Source organism: Ambystoma mexicanum, chromosome 6q (assembly GCF_040938575.1).
Source record: "Ambystoma mexicanum isolate Mex_15411 chromosome 6q, UKY_AmexF1_1, whole genome shotgun sequence".
In the NCBI taxonomy this organism is placed as follows: Eukaryota; Metazoa; Chordata; class Amphibia; order Caudata; family Ambystomatidae; genus Ambystoma; species Ambystoma mexicanum.
Window position 1 is genome coordinate 1175269370 of NC_090937.1, and position 20728 is coordinate 1175290097.

A 20728-nucleotide genomic window follows, 5' to 3' on the forward strand; every position below is an offset into this window, starting at 1 on the left:
CCCCACCAACGGTTCATGCCTATTTCCAGGGTACATTCCACGTATGAGTCCTTGGAATCCCACATTACCTTTACCTATTCGATTGGCCCGGTTGGCCAGGGGATCGGCTGAACTCAGAATGTCGGCCACCCCGCCAGTTAAAGTTACGGCCTCCCATTGGGGGCTCGTTTTAAAACCCCAAGAGCAGGATGACACACTTTTAGCTCTCACTCGAGATGGTGGTTAACCCTCTTCCTGCCAACCTCTCCCCCCCCCAGTTGCCGCAATGGGGAGGAACCTAGCCCAGGAGCACCAAAACCTAAAATGTCTCTCCCTCAACGTCAATCGGCTGGACTCCCCCGCCAAACGGAAGTCAATCCTACAGAAACTTCAGGACGAAGATGCAGCTGTGGCCCTGCTTCAGGAGACTCACCTGTTACCTGCGGACTTTGGGCGCCTCCGCGCCCGACCATTCCCTCTCCAGTTCTTCGCCTCAGGAGGCTAAGAAGGGAGGTACTGCGATTCTTTTCAAGAGAGGCCTATTGCTGGGAGACGTGTATACCTTTATTTCAGTATATGCCCCCAACTCTGGGCAAACAGCTTCTTACGACTCGCTGGGCTCCTCCCTCTCTCGCTTCATAGAAGGCCAAGTCATAATCGGGGGAGATTTCAATGGAGTACCAGACCCCACAAAAGATAAATCTTACCCCCCCCACCTCCAGGGATTTTGCTCAGGCGCTCAGCCTCCTATGCCTATATAGATCCCTGGAGGTAGTGGACTCATGGAGGGTGCTTCACCCCTCCGAAAGAGACTACTCTTTCTACTCCTACGTTCACCGGACCTTCTCGAGGATTGACCTCCTCCTGACATCCCCCCAGATGCTTGCCTATGCTAATGAAGTATCTATCGGCCCAAGGATCCTATCTGATCATGCCCCAGTAATCATGGAGATCCGGGCACACAAACCCAAGCCTAATGCTCCACGTAGATGGACTCTCTACGATCCAATCCTCAACGACATGTCGCTAAGAGACAGGACCGCAACGGCAATCAAAAACTTCCTCAGAGAAAACCCAGTCACAGACACCTTCCCGGCAAACAACTGGGATGCCCTGATGGCGGTGATTAGGGGAGATTTGATCGCACAGGGGATGGCCTTTCATCGTAACAGGCGACAGGCCCGGCTGGTCCTTGAGGAGGAACTTAAAGCAGTGGAGGACACTCATAAGGAAAAAGGCTGGTTCCCCAGGACACAGCGAGCCATCCGCACTGCCAGAAAGAAGCTAGAGGCCCACTACGCCGAACACACCGGACAACTCATGGCCAAGGCCAGACAATTCTATTATGTGAAGAACAATAAGGCGAACAAGCTGCTTGTGGCTAAACTGGCCATAACAAAACGGGCCAACACCATTATCGGATTGCGTGATTCACATGGAGTGATACAATATGCGGAACCGAAAAAACAAAAGCTAGCGCTGGACAACCTAGCCCAAGTAATGACAGCACCACCGCGGGACAAATCTAATCAGAAGAAATACCTGCAGGAAACAGCCCTGCCCCGACTACACGACTCGACCAGAGAGAACCTGGAGGCGCCAATTACAGGTGAGGAGGTCGAGGAAGCCATTAAGTCCCTTAAACCACGAGTCCCGGGCCCAGACGGATTTTTCCCTAGGTTCTATAAAATATTCAAGCCCCAGCTGGTCCCCCCCTGGTGGCACTCTTCAACTCCTTTAGGGAAACAGGGTCGGTGACCCCCTCAATGCAGGAATCCACCACCGTTCTCTTACCCAAACCAGGGAAGGACCTGAGGGACCCAGTCTCCTATAGGCCAATAGCCCTGCTGAATATTGACGCCAACCTATATTCCAAAATCCTTGCCAATCGCCTCTCACGCATACTACCCGATATAATTCACCCCGATCAGGCTGGCTTCATTCTGAACAGAGCAGCAGGAGACAACATCTGCAGAGCCCTGAACCTGGTGGACCTCGCCTCCCAGAACTCCCAGGGGCTGGCACTGATAGCCCTAGATGCCATCAAGGCATTCGACAGGGTGGGCTGGTCGTTTATGAGCCTCACCATGGAGGCCTTTGGGTTTGGCCCGGCTTTCCGGGCCATGGTGCTGGCCAACTATGAATCGCCAAAGACCTTCCTGAGGATCAACGGCTCACTCTCCGCCCGATCCCCCTGACCTGCGGAACCAGACAGGGTTGCCCCCTATCGCCACTGCTTTTTGCACTTATCATGGAACCCTTTGCTCAGAAGATCAGGAAGAATAGCCATATCAAGGGCCCCTAAATCGGCTCATTCCGGCACAAAATTGCCCTATATGCAGATGACGTGTTGCTCAAGATCTCGGAGGCCCGCTCCTCACGAAAGCATGCTCAGACTGAAATATCCAGCTATGGGGAGGTCACCAGCTTCTCTGTCAACTTCATCAAATCAGTGGCCTTGGGCGACGGTGTTAGGCAGAAACCTGTGCAGTTCCCTTAGGGACCACTGCAAAAAGTTTAAGACTACAGGTGTTAGCAGTAAACCCAATTGGTAGCAGTCTGTACCACCCAGATTTACCTGGTAGCTGTGGCTGAGCAGTCAGACTTCTCTCAAGAAGAGTTAGGCAGTATGTAGAGTATACACATTAGGTACAAAGAGACAGTAGCACAAGCAAACACTGACCAGAGCTTTGGTATAAAAGTATATAATTATTTATTTAAAAACACACTTGTAAAAATACACTGGCACTAATATGTCAAGCAAGTTCAAACACAGTCACTAGAAATATATACCCCTCCCTAATTAATTATTTGACAAGTCTAGGTTAGTACACCACTTATTTAGCAAAACAGAGGTGAGCGCGTAACCATGATGGCACTCCAATAATGATTTAAAAAGGGAATAGGAAAACACACAATACTAACACTTTTAAAGAACCACAGCAAGTCAAGAAAGGCAGGGTCTACTGTAGAGCAAAAAGTTCATAGGCCAGGCCCACTCTTGGAGAGAGCAAGGCGGAATGTGCCCAAGATCACACAGTTGAAGTACACTTTAAAAGTCTTTGCAGATAGTTCAAAAAGGAGTTAAATCAGTTCAGAAGAGTTAGTTAACAGGTCCGAGGTCACCCCAGGATAGAGAGTCAAGGATTTACGGGACACCTTGGACAGTCTGTTGCAAAGGAGACCAGGCGGGACACAGTACCTGAAATGGTGAGAAAGCTCCAGCAGGGGCAGTTGTTCCTGGCAGCGGGTGCAGGTAGGTGCTTTGTCGAGGGGAAGAGAAGATCTCGACGAGGAGGAAAGCTGGAGGTCGTTGCAATGCCAGGGAAGAAACCAGCCGTGGAGTTTCCCGGTTAAAAGGTACTACCCTTTTATTTGCGGTAGTGGTGAAGCGTGGCTATCCGGCCACCGGGGTGCTTGGCATGGACGATTCGACCACGAGACGATCCAGGAAGCCGAAAAAAGGCGAACTGGTTAACCCTACCAGCTCAAAGAAAGAAGACTCTCCTGGAAGAAGATATTCTCTGTCGTTGGGAAGTGGTGAGTTCGGTTCAGCAGGGCAAAGATCCAACAATTCTGGAAACTATGCTTAGCTACCATCGAACAGATTACCCAGATTGCGCTCCTGCTGGAGCCCGAGCCCATCCTGCTGGGGGTCCCGGGTTCCCGGGATCTATCCGCGCTCCGGAAACAGAGCTAAACTGCTGACACAATGCCTCCTAGCGGGGAAAATAGTGCTCGCCGGATTCTGGAAAGCCCCTGAAGGCCCTTACATGTCCCAATGGTGGGGGAAACTTTGGGATAAATTGATCGCGGAGAAGGTAACAGCGGCAAGGGCCGGAGCCCTCCACCGCTTTCAGAACGTTTGGGCCCCAGTGCTGGAGTATGACCAGAAATTCCCTGCATTGACCTACAAGCCCAGCAATACCTGGCGGGCCCTGACGGACCAGGAAGTACCCTGAAAGGGAAACTTGGCTGACAGAGCCACAAGACGGGCAAGCCTAGGGGAGGGGTCCCCGGACTAGGGACAGGGGGGGTGGTGGGCGAGGATTAGGAGGGGATTTTTTAGAGTGCCTTACATGTCTTGTTTACGCTGTATTATTGTCATCCTGCCTTGATTTAAAATAAACATATTTAAAAATAAAAAAATAAAAAGAAAATGATCCACAAGCAGTGACAGAGCAAAAACTAAGTCCACTTCTCTACAATGGGTCAGGAACTAAATTCCTATCACACTAACAATGCTTCACAGGAAACATGATGAGAAAATAGGTGTATGCAGTGACCGTAAAAGCTCAGAAAAAGGGTCCAGTGCATGCCTACTTTTCACAGATTGACTGAAGACATCTATAACTGACTTCCTGACAGAAATATGGTCGTTGCGGAGTGAGAAGGATTTACCTTTAAAAGAATGACATGATAAAGTCATTTCTGCAGCATTAGTGAAAAGAAGCAGGTCCAGACAAAGTAAGTGGTTTCTTATCTTGTTTATTAACAAGAAGAACAGCCTTAGCGTCCCCCAGCAGTAGTCAGCTCCAATCCAACTCCGAACTGACAGGATTTCATTGTAAACATTCCAACATCACATTGCACATCTCAAGGTTCCATGGCCTAAGAATGCCCAATACAACACATCTCCTTTTCTTACTTATATACAATCATATTTACATTTGTATAGATTGTTTTGTTTACTTTACTACCCCATCATGGGTCACGAACACTGTATCCGTTATTTCTGACACCTCACTTTCATTGGCACCACCCAACCTCGACAAATGGTCTGCCAACACATTTACTTTCCTTGGAATTACCCCCATGACACGTTTGTGTCCATGCATTCTGGCTACCCATCCGGCAACTCTTCTTGATACTTTGCCCAATCCCTTTTATGGTAAATTCAGCCCCCCACAGAAAGTTCCAAAATGTCTCTACTGCCCAGTGACAAGCAAGAGCTTCCATGCCTCTCAACACCCTAGAGGCATGCATAACCACATACTCCAAACCCATCCTCGCCAACTTGTGATAAGACAGCGCCAATACCGCCATTACTGGCATCCACAGTGATAACACAACTTTTTTTCTATCAAACTGCACAAAAGGCTTTGCCAAATCAATTTAGCTCTTAATCTCCACAAATTCTCCCTCACATTCAGTGATCCCATAAGAACTCCACGCCCTTTTTTAAGTAAGCGCCTCATCTTGATCACTCTATCTGCAAAGTGTTGCACAAATTTCTGATAAAACTCGATTCCCAAAAAAGACGTGAACTCACCTTTATCCATGGGGGAGGGCACCACCTTTATCGCATCAATCATGTAGGTTTTAGGTCTAAATAGCTCAGCAGAAATGTAATTTCCCAAATACTCTACAACACCCTTTCTGAATACACTTTTCTCCTCTCTTAGGGTTATACCACTTTGTTTCAAAATGTCCAGCTTTTATCAAGATTTCCTCATGCTTCCCAAGGGTCTCTCCACATACCAAAACATTGTCTTGGAAACAATGTACTCCTTGCAGCCTCTCAAGATGATGTCCATCATCTTTTGAAAAACAGACGAAGCAGAGACAAGCCGAAAGGGCATCCTGCGGTACTGGTATACTCCCTCATGAGTGATAAATGCAGTCAGCTTCCTTGACTCTTCATCTAATTCTATTTGGTGGTACGCTGACACCATATCTAACTTCAACAAATATTTCGCCTTGCCCACCATCGTCAACCTCTCTGTCATGTTGGGGAGAGGATGTCTCTCCACAACAACATATTTATTGAACCCTCGCAGATCAACGCAAAGTCTCAACTATCCACTAGACTTCTTCACCACCACCAAGGGTGACACCCACTCTACACTACCCGCTTTCTCTATCACTACATACAGCCACCCTCAATTTCTCACCACTTCTCTCATCACTAAAAGAACCAAACGCAACTTTGCTGCAACTGGAAACACTTCCCTCCTTAAGCACTATCTTGTGCCTTATTCCTTTCACACGTCTAATACCTTTTGAGAACACACTGGGAAAGCACTCAACTACATTCTGTAAGGTACCCATGGTAGCAACAGTAAAGACAGACACAAGTGATCACAGTTCAAGGGTTTTTATTAAACTACAAAAGTGGGGTGAGATAAACGCCTAATCTAAACCTAAATCTAAGATGGGAGCAAGCTTCGACCATCAAATTAAAAATAAGTCAGTCCTTGTGGTGTCTTGTCAAATCAAAAAGGGCATATACAAAGAAACCTATTGCCAGACCTTACAACTACATACAAATAAGTGTGGGATAGGATTCATAAGAAAGGAAAAACTGTTCAAAAATAATGTCAGGATGCAGTAGTCGGGGTCCACCTTCCCCATGTTTTGAGCACAGGAAAAGGTGGAACGTCTGAGCACAGCACACTTCTCGAGCTTCCCGAGCATGAGACAACAGTTACGTTCTTAGCTTATCAGGAGCCTCGATGGCCAAGTCTCTCTGCATGCAAAAGTCTCTTGCCTTCGAGGGTCGGAAAATAATAAACAAAAAATGTTCCTTTCATACAGTATTTAGGGTGATAGTGGCTTACCCCTGGGTGCCCCTCTTCCTGGCGCAGACCCTTCTCAATTCTCAGCCTCCTTCCACCGGGTTCACTATGGCTTTCAATGAAATCTTGCTGTGGCCTTCGCAAATCCTATTGTCCTTTTATACACTTCATGGTGAACATCCCTCGGCCGGGTTCACTCTTGTCAACACACTATATTTCGGGACTTTATGCTTTGCCCCCTTTTATCGGCATACCTCTTTTGGGTTCACTCTTGCCAATCTTGTCAATCGTGTCCTTCTCGTTCAACTCTTACAATACAGGATTAATTTCCCTTATATCCACAATCATCTGCCGGCCAAAGACTTTCTACATTCACCAGTCTTTGATTGATGACTTTTCACCCTAGGATCCCCCTCTGCCGGGCTCCGACCCCTTCTGCACTGTTTGCTTCTCTTCAGTACAATTGTACCTTTTCCATTCACAAATCTTATTGTCCTTTTACACAATGAACTGTTGACTTCCCTTCATCAGGTACACTCTTGTCAAGCATACAGTTCTGTCTCCTGTTCCTTTAAACAGGATTTGTCTCCCGTAGTTTTCACTGGGTTGCCGGTCAAAGACTTTCGACTGTACAGAGGCTTTGGCTAGACCCCTGTATGACCACCTTGAATGTTCTTTTGCGGCCTTCCCAAGGCCTTTTGGTATTAGCAGTTTCAACAAACATAGGATTGACCAGAGTCTCTCGAGTAGACACACACGTGGTGCCGGATCCCTCTGCAGATGGCCTCCCCTTTATTCTAACAGTTCTTTGAACTTCCCTTACGTTGCTACTTTGCGGCTTTTGTTCAACACAGTTCGGTTATTATGGGTTCTCCCCTCGACTGACTGGCTGTGATGAACCGCTTGGCTTTTCAGAATATCTGAAGTCAAGGCCGGTACCACGGTAGCAGGCGCCTCACTCGGTCCTGCTTATCATGCTGCGTGTACCGTTGACATCTGCTGCAACACACTTGAGATATTGTGCGCGGTCTTATGATTCCTTCTGCTGAGGTTTCGCGGGTTTGGGTCGAAAAGGGCAAGGTAGCGTCTCTCCTTGGCAGCCTCTCGATATTCACTGACTTTCTCTCCTCCTCTTGAATTGCTGTGCCTGGATAGCTGTCACATCGTGTGGTCTGCCTTGCTCGTAGTGTGCGTCCGTGCACCACCTTGCATCCCTGTGGGGAAGGGAAAGGGCCATCAGGTGTGTGTGATTCTGGTCAATTGCTTGACCATGCCTGAACCCTGTATTGGGACATGTTAGTTAAATGGCTTAGATGTTTGTGCGAAAGTATATGTGTCGGAAAAGCAGAGGGGCCGTGTTTCGGAATATCCTACGTGGCAGGAGGGGGAAAATGTGTGGGAAGAAGGGGGATACCGCGTCTCACCTGTCAGTGTCCCACCTCCACTCCCCAAGGACCCTCTATACAGGTGATCCTCTGAATCTGTTGGTTGTCTCCATGACCATCAGTCTGGCTTCAGAGCTGCCAGAAGTACAGAAACTGCTCTCCTGAACATCCGTGAAGACCTGCTCTCCAACCTTGACTCTAACACCCCCTGTGTCCTTATCTTGCTTGATCTCTCTTCTGCCTTTGAAACAGTCAACCATACCAACCTGCTCAACCGTCTCCGTGCTTATCTGGGTATCACTGGTCAGGCTCTGGCATGGCTGACTTCTTTCCTCTCTGTCCGACCCTCCCAGGTCCAGCTTGGGTCCTTCCTCTCCGCTACCTTTTTCTCTACCTGTGGTGTCCCCCAGGAGCTCTCCTTGGCTGTTCAACCAATACCTGGCATGCCTTGCCCACCGCATCGCCACATTCTGCCCCAACTTTCAGTGCTATGCGGATGACACCCAGCTCATTTTCAGGCTACCCTCGGCCTCCTCCTCTCCTTCCCTCATCTCTGACTGTCTGTCTGCTAACCAGGAATGGTGTGCCGCCAACGGCCTCTGCCTTAATGCCAGTAAGACAGAGATTCTCTCATCGGCACACCAGCTCCCTCCTTCCCTGTAGCTCTCTGGCCGGCCTCTCTTGGCCCTCTTCCAGCTCCCATCTGCGAGGCTAAAAACCTTGGGGTCTTCTTTGACTCCGCACTCTCCTTCTCTCCCCACATCTCTGACCTCTCTAAGAAGTGACACTACCAGCTGCACCTCCTCAGAGGGATTCTTCCTTTCCTCTCCTTCCCCCAGAAGCTCACTGTCTCCAAAGCTCTGGTTCTCTCTAGGCTGCACTATTACAACAGACTCTTTCTAAATCTGCCTGGTTCTTCTCTCCGCCCTCTGCAACTTATCCAAAACAGGACTGCGACACTTGTCCTTGGCCTCAAGCCCAGGGAACGTATCTCTCCAGGACTGAAATCTCTGCACTGGCTCCCGGTGGCTGCGAGGATTAAGTTCAAAACCCTCTGCATCGTCCACAAGGCCTTCTTGGGCCTGGGTCCTCAATATCTTCAACTCTGCCTTCCTAAATATCTTCCTTTTCAAGCTCTCTGCTCATCCACCTCCAACTCCCTCAGGGTCAGTCGCTTCTCCAAGCAACGTGTGGGTGGTAGATCTCTTTCTTCGGCCGGTGCCTTTCTCTGGCACAGCCTCCCTGCCTCCCTTAAACTTGAGGAGAACCATCTCCGGTTCCGGAAGCACCTCAAAACCTTTCTCTTTACTTTGGCTTTCTCTCCTCCTCGCCTCTGCTGACCTCCTAGCTGAAACCTGAACCACACCGACTACCTGGACAGCCTCTGATCTCGGGCCCATGTCCCTCTCCTGCCAGCGTCTCACATCTGCACTGCCCACCGGGCACACCCCGCACTTGGGGACTGTTCTGTATCCCTACAGTCCCCTACCAGCCCCGACACCTGATGTCCGCACTTACCCATGCACTTGCCACATGCTGGCCATTACTTACTTATTGTTATCATCTTGTACTGAACTGTCCCTGCTCCCTTCCCACGCACTTGCGCGATCTGAATGACACTTGGCCTAGTAGGATCGTTGCCTGTCTTCCCTCTGTTTCCCCACCCTGTCTCGTCGAGCCTTGAAGCACTTGTGCATAGGCGCGTTATAAATGCCATATCATGTCATATCCTCCCTCACTGGTCCACCCCCAGGAACTGGATCCAATAGCGAGGGCTGTGTCCTGGCCACCTGGATGACAGACTCCCGGAGACTAGTCAGGGAGACACCTTCAAGTTTCTCACAATTCCCACTCTCCCTCACATGTAGAGCTTGATCAACTGTGTTGGGATCAAGTCTTATGCCCAATCATTCTGCTCCCTCCATCCCAGAAGTGCTTCGCTACTTTTTGTGACATCAATCTTGCCCTGTGTCTCTCTCCCTTTAAACTCTAATCTTGCAACAAAATAACAGAGTAAGTCAATTTTTCCCAAATTATACCCACCCGTCTTAATATTGGGAGGCAAAACGTCTTTCACCTGTCCACCCACCTCTCTCTGAAATACATCCTGTGACATCAATGAAACCTTAGCACCAGAATCTGCCATCATCCTCACACATTCACCATCAATTCCTACTTCTGCACATGGACTCTCACATTTCCTCATCACCTGCACACTTCACCATTTTGAGTGAAATTACTTCTACTTGCTTCTCATCATCATCACCCGATAAATGTTACAGAGGAAACGCAGCAATCAACACTTTTCGCCCCCTCCCGCAAGAACAAAGTTCTTGCAGCAGTTAGCGTAATTACCCCATCTTTTACATTTAGATCACATAACCTTCCTTCATGGACATGCTGGGGGACCCAGCAAAATGAGTGGCACTAGCACATCTAAAACACAAGCGTTCCTCTGTTTTCTGTCCCTTAGTCTTATCACCTTTAGTGACAGTGCCCTCTTGAAAGTGTTGGTCAATGCCCTTCTGTTTCTTCTTCTTCCCCTTTCCTGCTTCGCCCACTCTCAGAATTTCTGTTGTTGGGCCTTTACTCTTCTTCTGTGTCAACTTAGCTACACAGGCCATTAAATGGTAAACCCTTTTCACAATACAAATGACCTCATCCAAACTTGGCTCATCCTTGAGCCATAATTCCTCCATTATTTTGTCATTACTACAATGAATAAAAAATGTTCCAATTTGTCACCAAATTTACACGACAAAGATAAGTGCCAGAGAGCAGTAACATGCTCTTCTGCTGATTCCCCATCTTTCTGCACTCGCACACCAAAATGATATCTCTAGTATGGTACTGGTTATAGGATTAAAGTGCATATTCAACTTTTGCAAAGTAGCGTCAAATTAATTTGATACTGACCCCTCATCCGACTGATCCAGCTCCGGCAACATTTCATATGTGCTATCCTTCATGGTTTATAGTGATAAAATTGAAAACAAAAAGGTCGAAAGTCAAAATATCTAAAAAAAATGTCGGAAAAAAAAAGTCGAATTGTTTTTATTACGTTTTTTATTTGAAATGGGGGGGTTCCCCCCGAACCCCCCTCTTTTTTTTTGTTTTACCATTTTTTTAAATTCCCGTACCCCAAAATAAATATATAATTGAAAAAAGGGAATTCGACTTTTTTTTTCAACTTTTTGTTTTTCGATATTATGACTTTCGACATTTTTGTTTTGAATATTTGACTGCACACCGTCCTTCATATCCCAGAAAGTGCATTAAAAGCAAAATCTTGCGGTCTGTGGAAATGGTGTTGCCACAAGCAGCTCTCATGTAGTGAAGAAACCCCTTTTTCCATTGGGCCCATTTCATTTTTACAGGGCCAGGACTAGGCATAAATATGGGGGAACCTGGCACTCCTGGCATGGCCATTCTGTATTGAAATTACAAGCTTTTGCCACAGAAGTTTTTTCCCAGTACATACTTCCTTTTAGTAGATCTCCTTTGAACAAGAGATGATGTTAATTTCCTTAAAAACAGTAAGATATTTGTGAAATACTTTCTTTGATATTCCTCAAAAGCAGCAGCAGTATGAGGGCCTTCAAACTTGCAATACGATTGCTTGTTCAGTGCGCTGCCGCTCGGCTGAGCTCTGTGAAACAGTGATGGTTGCCAAGGCGACCAAAGTAAAACTAAGTTGGCCGCTGAATGTCGGTCACCCCGGAGCGTTCACTTTTCTAAAACTACATCTGCACACTCTACTAGCAACGTGCCGAGAATTAAGGTGCAGCACACGCACAGGTCTGTTGCTGGCCATGCGGCTAGTAGGCTTCATTCGCTGCACGGAAAGTGGATTAAAGTGCTATATGAATTAAAATAAATACAAATACAAACTGGGCCCTCCTCCTCCTAACTTGTTGGGAAACATTATTTCCTTGCTTCTCCACACTGAACTACATGCTCTCATCAGAGGGAAGCATGAGGATTATGCCGCTGCTCGCCGCACAGTGACAAGCTCCACCCCTTAAGCGGCAGGGTCAGCTCACACGGATCCCACGGCCGCGGCTTTCCCCACACAGTCTCTGGCATAGGAGTTCCTATGCTGCTCTGACATCCACATTGGGTAAATGGGGAAATTAGAGCAGCAATCAGGCCCACATGGTCTGGCAGCAGCCACCTCTGCCGGGGGTCACTGGAGCTGTAACCTCGCCGCCAGTGAAAAGATGCAGGTCCAGACAAAGGTAAGTGGTTTCCTATCTTGTTTATTAACAAGAAGAACAGTCTTAGCGACACCCAGCTACAGTCAGCTTCAATCCAACTTCCAACTGACAGGATTTCATTGTAAACATTCCAACATCACATTACACATCCCAAGGTTTCATGGCTTAAAAATGCCCAATACAACAATTACCTTAACTAAAATGTAGCTGTGTAGAATCATCAGGTTGGTTGCCATTTCTGAGGGAATTTTAATTTTCTGTGCTCGTAATTCTGTGTACATACTGAAAAGGACATCATGGGCAGTCCGATAATTTCCTGAAAAGACATAGAAAAGCTAAGAATTAGGTCTTACATACCATTTAATGTAAGGCCATGTTTATATTCTAGGACCTTCTTCTGCTACATTCTACCATACTCTGTTAAATATTACACTTGCATTATATTATAGTTTGTGAAAATCTATATTTCAGTGTAAGAACACACATTTGACCAACTGAAGAATGTTGCATCTCCAGCCTCATAAACAGCCGAATTTCTTCAATGTGTGGATTAAACCAAATCGGTTACTTACCCAATTAAAACAATTATAATAATAAATTGTGCTTATATTTCACACTTCATACCAGAGATCAGCCGAGGTTTGAACCTGTGATGTCTTACCACTAAGACTAATGCGTTGCCCTTCAGCTATCCTCCCTTCTAATAACAATACATATGACAGATAAACTCTTGTCCATCAAGAAACACTCAATAACCTAGAATATTTTGTAGATGCAAAAATGAACCATGGAATGCTGCCAACAGTACTGAAAGATCTTCTCTGTAACTCCATGTTTACTATTTGCCCATGTTACATCATTTTACAAACCTGCCAGAGAGCACTGCAAACAAGGATGAGATTGGTACAAAGAAGCTGCACGAATTCAGTAGTGTAGAATCCATTGATCAAACTTTTCTGATGCATACTCCACATTCCTGGAAATTATTCATATAGATGAATGTACACACCGTAGTGACTACTGTTCTCCTAGCCAGTTATTCTCCACACTTATGGGAGTCCTTTCTAAGGGGACAGAACAGGAGCCTTTTGAAATGCAAAGATGATCAAATTAAATGTGAGCGTGGATACAGCATATGCGTGCAGGGCGTGGCCTCAGTGCGAGTTAACTCAGAGTCCAGACAACATCTGCTAGCTCCTTTATCCTCCAAGAGAGTCGGGCTAGCTAACTGCCTCTGATTAGAGGGATGGAGGGCGGGTTGGTGGATGGTGAAGAGGGATTCTGGACTAGGAGTACAGTAGTCACTACGAGTAACATTTTCTTACTCCTACGCTCTGTTCCCTTACTTCCATATTTATGGGAGAATACAAAGCACAACTCTACCAGGGAGAAGGAAACTCTCTTAAGAGAAAAGGTTCTGTCGGATGGCCTGATCAAACGTGGAGTCTGACCTTCCACTAGTGTGCACCCAGTAGTAATGTGCTGGGGGAAGCCCAAGTAGCAGCTTTGCTAATTACTTCCCAAGGAATAAAAAATTACTCACCTCTCAGTAATGTTCTTTCTGATGGACGTTCCTCCCACGGATTCTTCATCTATGATATCTATCTCACAGCACCAGCTGCTATTCTGAAGCTTTTCTGATTCCAAGGGGCGCAGTGCAGCTCTACGTCGGTTTCGTCCAACTCCTTCATGCACCCTGTGCCATATATCAGGGCCAGTATATATAGAGGGGGCGTGTCCTATGACCTCAGTTCTACCCTTTTTCCCTAGCACTCTGATGCTGAGGGACTGCAGAACCAAGGTGCACTAGCTACCCCAAGAAGAGCAGGTAGGCATGGCGATGAGGAATCCGTGGGAGGAAAGTCCACCAAACTTGGCAGGGTAGCTCAGGGGCAACGCACTCGCATTGGAAGCAATACAACGCAGAGCATCACAGGTTTGAGCCCCGGGTCCATGCTTAGAAACCTCTGTATATTAAGTGCATTATAAATAACCAATAAAATAAATCAAATTTTAAAAAAAAAGAACCTTATCGAGCGGCAAGTAATTTGTTCTTCTAATGGACTCCTTTCTCCCACGGATTCCTCATCTAGGATAGACTTCCAAAGCAGTACAACAAGCTTGAGGAGGGAGGGTAGCAAGGACACCACCTAAACAAGAAAACTCTGACAACCCGGCTGAAACGAGCATCATTACCAGATAAATAATCCAATCAGTAATGCTTACCAAACATTTACAAGAAGCCCACATGGGTGCTTGACAAATATCCAAAGCAGGCACTTTGTGTTTTGTGGAGCCGAGGTCGTGGCCAAGCTTCTGGTGGAGTGAGCCCTGAGACTCTCAATGACCGCCTTGTCAGCCAGAACGTAACATTTTGAGATGCAGAGAATGATCCCACGAGACAGGGGCTGTTTCATAACAGCCTTCCCTGCTCGGGCACCTTCATAAACAACGAAAAGCTGCCCATCAGTCCTGTTCTTCCGAGTCCGAGAGACGTAAAACTTAGCATGCACCGGATCTAACCGGTAGAATCATTCCTCTGCCTTGGAAGGGTGAGGTGAGGAAAGAAGATGGGTAGATGGATCATTTGAGAGGGATGGAAATCAGAGACCACCTCCGGAAGGAAGGATGGTCTAACTCTCAACGTCACCTTCTCCTTGGAGAAAACCGAGTAGGGAGGATTAATAGACAGAGCTTGGAGCTCACTCACCCATCAAGCGGAAGTCATGAAAACCAGGAGAATCACCTTAAGGGTGAGCATTTTTAAGGAACAAGAATGAAGGGTCTTAAACGGAGCACCCATTAAAAATGTCAAAAATAAATGTAAATTCAATGCTGAAAAAACAAACTGGCGTGGGGAAAGATATTGGAAAGACCACGCGGGAATGGAATAACTGTGGGGATCGTGAAAAAGGCACCCTGCTCCAAGGGGTGCTCTTGAAGACCAAAATGGCTGCAAGATACCCCTTTACTGTACCAACTTGTAGATAAAGACAGAAGAAATTCCAAAACAAAGGAGGTAGAACAAAAGGGTCCAGATCCCTCTCACGGCACCAAGCTGAAAACCTCTGCCACCTGCAGGCCTACATGGACTTGGTGGTGGGACTTCTAGCAGATAGAAGTATGTCCAGAACGTCTGCCGACAAATCCCACTCCCGATACCTCAAACTTTCTGCAGCAAGGTATGAAGATTCAGGCTGAGGAGGTTCAGGCCCTTCCCCATCGAATCGGAGAGGAGGTATGTCCTCTACGGAAGACGCCAGGGAGGGCAGATGGCCATGTCCCAGCAACTCCAGGTACATCATTCTCCGGACCAATTATGGAGCGATCAAGATAATCGTGGCACCGAACAGATGCAGTCTTCTGAGAACCAGCGGAATGACAGGGATCAGCGGGAACCCATAGAGCAGGTCGAAGTCACATTCGACCGTCTGGGCATACCCCAGAGCACCTTTTCGAGGAAATTCCCTGGAGCAGAACCACCTGAACTTCCTGTTTACACTGGACGGAATACAAGTCCACCTAAAGGGTAGCCCAGGGGGATATAAACTCCTCCAGAACTTCCTGGAAGAGTTCCCACTCGTGGAGGGTTAAGGACTGAATGCTCAGTAAGTCCGCTAGAGAGTTCCATTTGCCGGCCGCGTGAGCCATAGTCAGAGACCTGCTGTACTACAGAGCCCAGAACCACAATTGCATTGCTTCTCTGCATAGTGGCAAGGAGCCCACGCCACCCCTCTTGTTGAGGTAATGCATGGCTACAGTATTGTTTGTAAGGACCAGTACCGTATTGCCCTTCACAGAGGGGAGGAAAGCAACCAGGGCCAGCTTGATCACCCCCAGCTCCACCAGACTGATGCGCTCCCTCCACTCCGATGGGGACCACAGTCTGCTTACTGTGAGATCTTGTAGGTGAACACTCCAGCCCTTCAGACACACATCTGTGACTAGGGACATTTGTGGCCAGGGTTGACGGAAAAGAGACCATTTCAGCAGGTTGTCTTGAGGATCTACAGACAGTCTCTCTGAGAACAGAAGAAGGTCTGAAGTCCGTCCCTGAAACTGAGACCATTGAGAGCTCAGGACACACTGTAGCAACCTCATACGCATACGGGCCTCCCATTTACGACCAAGATACATGATGCTATGAGACCCAGCAAGCACAGAAAAGCAAAACCTGGACCACCTTGAAGATGATCGCCACTCTGTCCTCGGGTGGGAACCCCCAACCCCAGTGAGTGTCCAACACTGCCACAATGAATCGGAGGTACTGGGACGGCGAAACCTGTGACTTTTTGTAGTTCTGGGAGAAGCCCAAGCTATGCAACAGGCTGCACATCTGGTACAGATGTGCCGGCACTAGAACTGATGAAGGGCTCGGACAAGCCAGTCGTCACGGTAGGAAAAGGCATGAATGCCTTCCCTCCTGAGGCGACCTGCCACTACTGCTAGCAGGTAGGTGAAAACACTGAGTGCCGAAGAAAGACCGAAAGGAAGGACTTTGGAAAGGTAAAGACAGTTCCCCACTTTGAATCTCATACTTCCTGTGCTTATTGTGGACAGCCACAGGAAAGTAAGCATCCTGGAGACATAGAGAAACTAGCCAGTTGTTCACGTCCAGGGCTTGGAAGATGTGGGCTAGAGTGACCCTCTCAAAATTGTCCTTGCGCAAGTACATGTTCATGATGGGTCTCAGGCCCCTGTCCTTCTTCGGCACCCGAAAGTAAGTTGAGTATCAACCTCTGCCTCGTTCTGACCAGGGCACCATCTCTATCGCCCCTTGTGCCAGGAGCTGATGGATCTCCTCCAGTAGGAGAGGTTCCGGAGGCAAGGGTTGACGGCAAGACATGGGGTCTGGAGGGCGAAAGGCTAAAGGGAAGGCAGTATCCCTGCTGTACGACCTGCAAAGCCCAGGGGTCCGAGGTGGTATTTCTCCATTCCTCTACAAACTGGGATATCCTGCCCACCACAGGGTATGAGTGTAGGAAGTCCTCTTCACAGAGGCTTTGCACTCGGGGTTGCAGAGGGCACCAAGAGGAAGCCTCTCCTCTAGGCGCACCATGTCACCTACCCCTGTAGGGATGACGTTGTCCTTACCTGCCCCGAGGAAGACTGGCTTCTATGATACGATATGACATTTGTAATGCACCTATACACAAGTGTTTCTACCCCTCTTTGTGTAAGAGGCAAAGGAATGAAAACCCCTGCCCTTGCCTGTCGGACAATGCTGTAGCGTGGCTAGCCCCAACAACTTGGCAATCGCCTTAGAGGCCTGGAGCCTTTGGAGCAACACGTCAGCCTTGGTGCCAAACAAGTTCATGCCATTAAAGGACATGTCCAGGAGCTTCTCCTGGATGTCAGTGGTGAGCCCTGAAGTCCTCAGCCAAGAAAAGCACCTCAATGGCTGGTAGCCATCGTCCTAGCGATGCAGCCTGTGTTGTCCAGACCAGATTGCAAAATCTGATGGGGGGCCTACTTGCTGTCTGTAACAATGGCCAAAACCCTTCCTGCATTTCCCCTTCTGGGATGTGCTCCGTCGCCCCTGTTTATACTGAGCACAGACCAAAGGGGAATTTGGCCAATACACAAGAAACATTGACGCAGCAGAGACCTAGGATCGAGGAGCCGAGAATGTTCCTGCCCCAGCCATCCAACCCTTTGCTCTCCCTCTCCGGGGGCAAAGATGGAAAAGCCGTGGATTTGAGGTTCGCAATGGTGACCTGCACCATCAAACTCTCAAATAAGGGGTTTGAAGAGGCCGGCCTGTGCTTCTTGGCCAGGTCACAGTCCACCCCGTTGATGCCGGTTTTGCCCACAGTTCCACCACAGCGCTCTCTACTGCCTAGTGAAAAGGCAGCAAGGCTTTCCTTCTTAGGACACTCGTCCAGAATGTCAGACAGGCCATGCTGCACTTTAGGCCTCGCAGGGGACGACAGATAAAGAGTGTGGACTACCTCTACCTTCAGCCGCCTGTGGTTTGCCCGGGGTGGCAGCAGGCACCAGGTCGACCTCCGGCGAGGTGTCCATGCCACTTGTCTCCTGCAAGTCAGCTGCCAGGTCCACCAGGTCACCCTATTCCCCGTAAAACCCCTCAGGGAAGTCTCTTAACTCCCTGGGGTGTAAGGGCTCCAGACCAAAATGGGCATAATCACACTTTTTGTCATAAATGTGCTCCAAATGTGACATATATGCCCTTCTTGGGAGTGGGAGGAATTCTTTAGTGCCGCCGATGCCGGACCGAGACCATAGACTGGTGTACCAAAGTCCTAAGACAGAAAGGTGAGCCCCTTTCTCAGGATCTTGTCACATTGTCCTGCAGACTCCCTGCCGGCTCCTCCAAGCGTGGTGCGATCCATCGGCTCGGCTGAAGCCGGAGCTATGGGTGCTGAAGCCAAAGCTGCCGGCGCCACAGACGTCGAAGCTGCTGGTGCCTTGGCCTAGATTTCGAGCGGTTTAAAACGTTAAGAGGATTTGGTCGGAAAGGTACCTGAAGGCCCTCTTCCTCCTGGGTTTCCTTGGAGTGATGGCTCCTCTTCTTCGAGGACAAAGATGAGTGATGCCGAGAAGAACTGCGGGATGAGTTGGAACCTCTGCAAGTGCTTCTTCTTTTTGTCCTTCCAGACAGGGGACTGCTCTACGGTACCGCTCTCAGCACCCGGCTACCTTGAGCAGATCTGCTTATCCCCTCTCTTCTTGTGGAGAAAGCTTAATAGCTTTGCTTCGCATACTCAGAGCGCTTGCGGGTGCATTGACTGTCACAATGTGCATGCACATCGTGGCCTTCACCAAGACAGTAAAGGCATATCCAGGGCAGGTCCGACACGTACATTTGGCACCCGCAATCCGCACACCTTGTATGATTCGCCATTATGATGAATTCGAGAGACAAACTAAGATTTTCGTAAAAATTAATAAACGGCTAAGAGCGGTGTCCCTAGTACTGAGCAGAGTGTGCAGAAAAAAGGAACTGAGGTCACTGGCTGCGGCACCTCTATATATACTGGCCCCAACATCATTTCCGGCAAGGGGCACATAGAGGTGTCTAAAGTAACCGACGCAGAGCAACGCTGCACCCCATGGCAGTAGAAACGTTTATGATGAACAGCTGGCACTTGCAGATCGATGATATAGATGAGGAATCTGTGCAAGGAAGGAGTCCATTTGAACATGTCGTTGGATAGCCATTCGTGGCTTTTGCTCCGACTGTGTGGGCAAGCAGACCCCTAGGGGGAACTTTGCCTTGTCTGTAAAATTCAGACATGCAGGGTGTTAGGGAGAATTCTCATTTCATGGCTAATTTCCCTTTCCCCTCAGCAGCTTTGCTGGATCTCTGGAGTTGTTTCTTTCCACTTGGTAAGAGTGTGAGCTTTTCCCCCACTCTTACTTGTATTTTGCTATGTGTTTTGACCTGTTTTGGTGATTGTGGGCTCTGGAGTACACCACTTCAGTAGCCCCCTTCTTTGTGTGTGTCAGACAGCACCTTCTGTGCAGTGGCACAGGGTTGTCGTTCAGACTCCCCCCGACTCTATTTCTGAGGCGACTACCGTCCCCCAGAAAAGGGTAAAGTTACCATTAACTTTACTTGGTCAAATTTAACCACAGATCCAGTGCACTCCATCTTACATGGCGTGCTGGGGGTGGAGGGGGTTAACTCTTAACTCTTTATCTGTACCTCCTAGAGCATTGTTTTGCTCTTTTAACATTTAGACATGGCTGGTGGCAGTGGTATCTACCCCCTGCACAGGGTATCCAAGGAAATCCAAGTCGCACTTTGACATGATTGGACAAGGTGGTTGTCTGGGCTGGACAACCCCCTTGCTGGGTGATTGTCAGCCAGGCTGTGTGAATGGGGGTTTTGCGCATAAAAGGCAGGTCTCTTGGGCTGGAAGTCAGAGAGTCGCCACTGGAACTACAAGGAACCGACGAGAAGTGGAGGAGAGGTCGACTGCAGCAACTACCCCGTACCAGTGAAGCCCTGCTGCAGTCCTGAGCTATCTACCCTTCAACGACTAAGAGGAGATCCAGTCCGGAGTCTTCTTCCCTTGAGCCTGGTGGGGATAACCAGCTCATCTTCTTCAGCCAGAGGTGGCCTTCGTGGTCCAAATCGCTGCACACTCCTGTAGTGGTCCGGATAGCCACCTGAAGAAACCTCTCCTGTTTTTAAGGAGCGCACTTTTTATTCATTGTCGCTGCTGCCGGCCTCATCCCTGTGTGGTGCGGACCCCCTCATCGTCCTTCTTTGTGCTAAAGCTGCAGGAAAGCGTGGGTCTGCTGGAAACCAACAGGAATAACTGCCGTGGCACCAGCTTCGTTCTTTGAGAAAGGTACTGTGTCCTGTTTGAGGAATTTTGGGTGAAATCCCTATTTCTCTGCTTTACGGCTTGTCCTTACTTTTCCCTCCTTCTTATAACTTTTGCTTCCGAAAATTGACAATATCAAATTATTCTTGGCAACGTTGAATCTCGAACTGTCCGACTGTGTGATCCTCGACAACAGGCACCCGGTGTCACTTGACTTTGGCTCTGGCCCCTTGACTCTTGAATTCCTGTCTATGTGTGTTCATCGATTCTGTCTGCCTAACCAACATATTGCCTGTGATTTTTGCCCCGAACTCTCTCTGAGTATCTCGGGT

The 20728-nt window shown here is 48.3% G+C and overlaps 1 protein-coding gene across 1 annotated transcript in view; it reads right to left on the bottom strand.

Annotated features, from left to right (window-relative positions):
* The window catches only part of WDR19 (WD repeat domain 19), a 2828275-nt gene that overhangs the window by 352665 nt on the left and 2454882 nt on the right, over positions 1-20728 (bottom strand). Inside the window, exon 31 of the mRNA XM_069631788.1 lies at positions 12291-12415. Within this exon, the coding sequence (XP_069487889.1) occupies positions 12291-12415 (125 nt within the window). The remainder of the gene's footprint in view (positions 1-12290; positions 12416-20728) is intronic.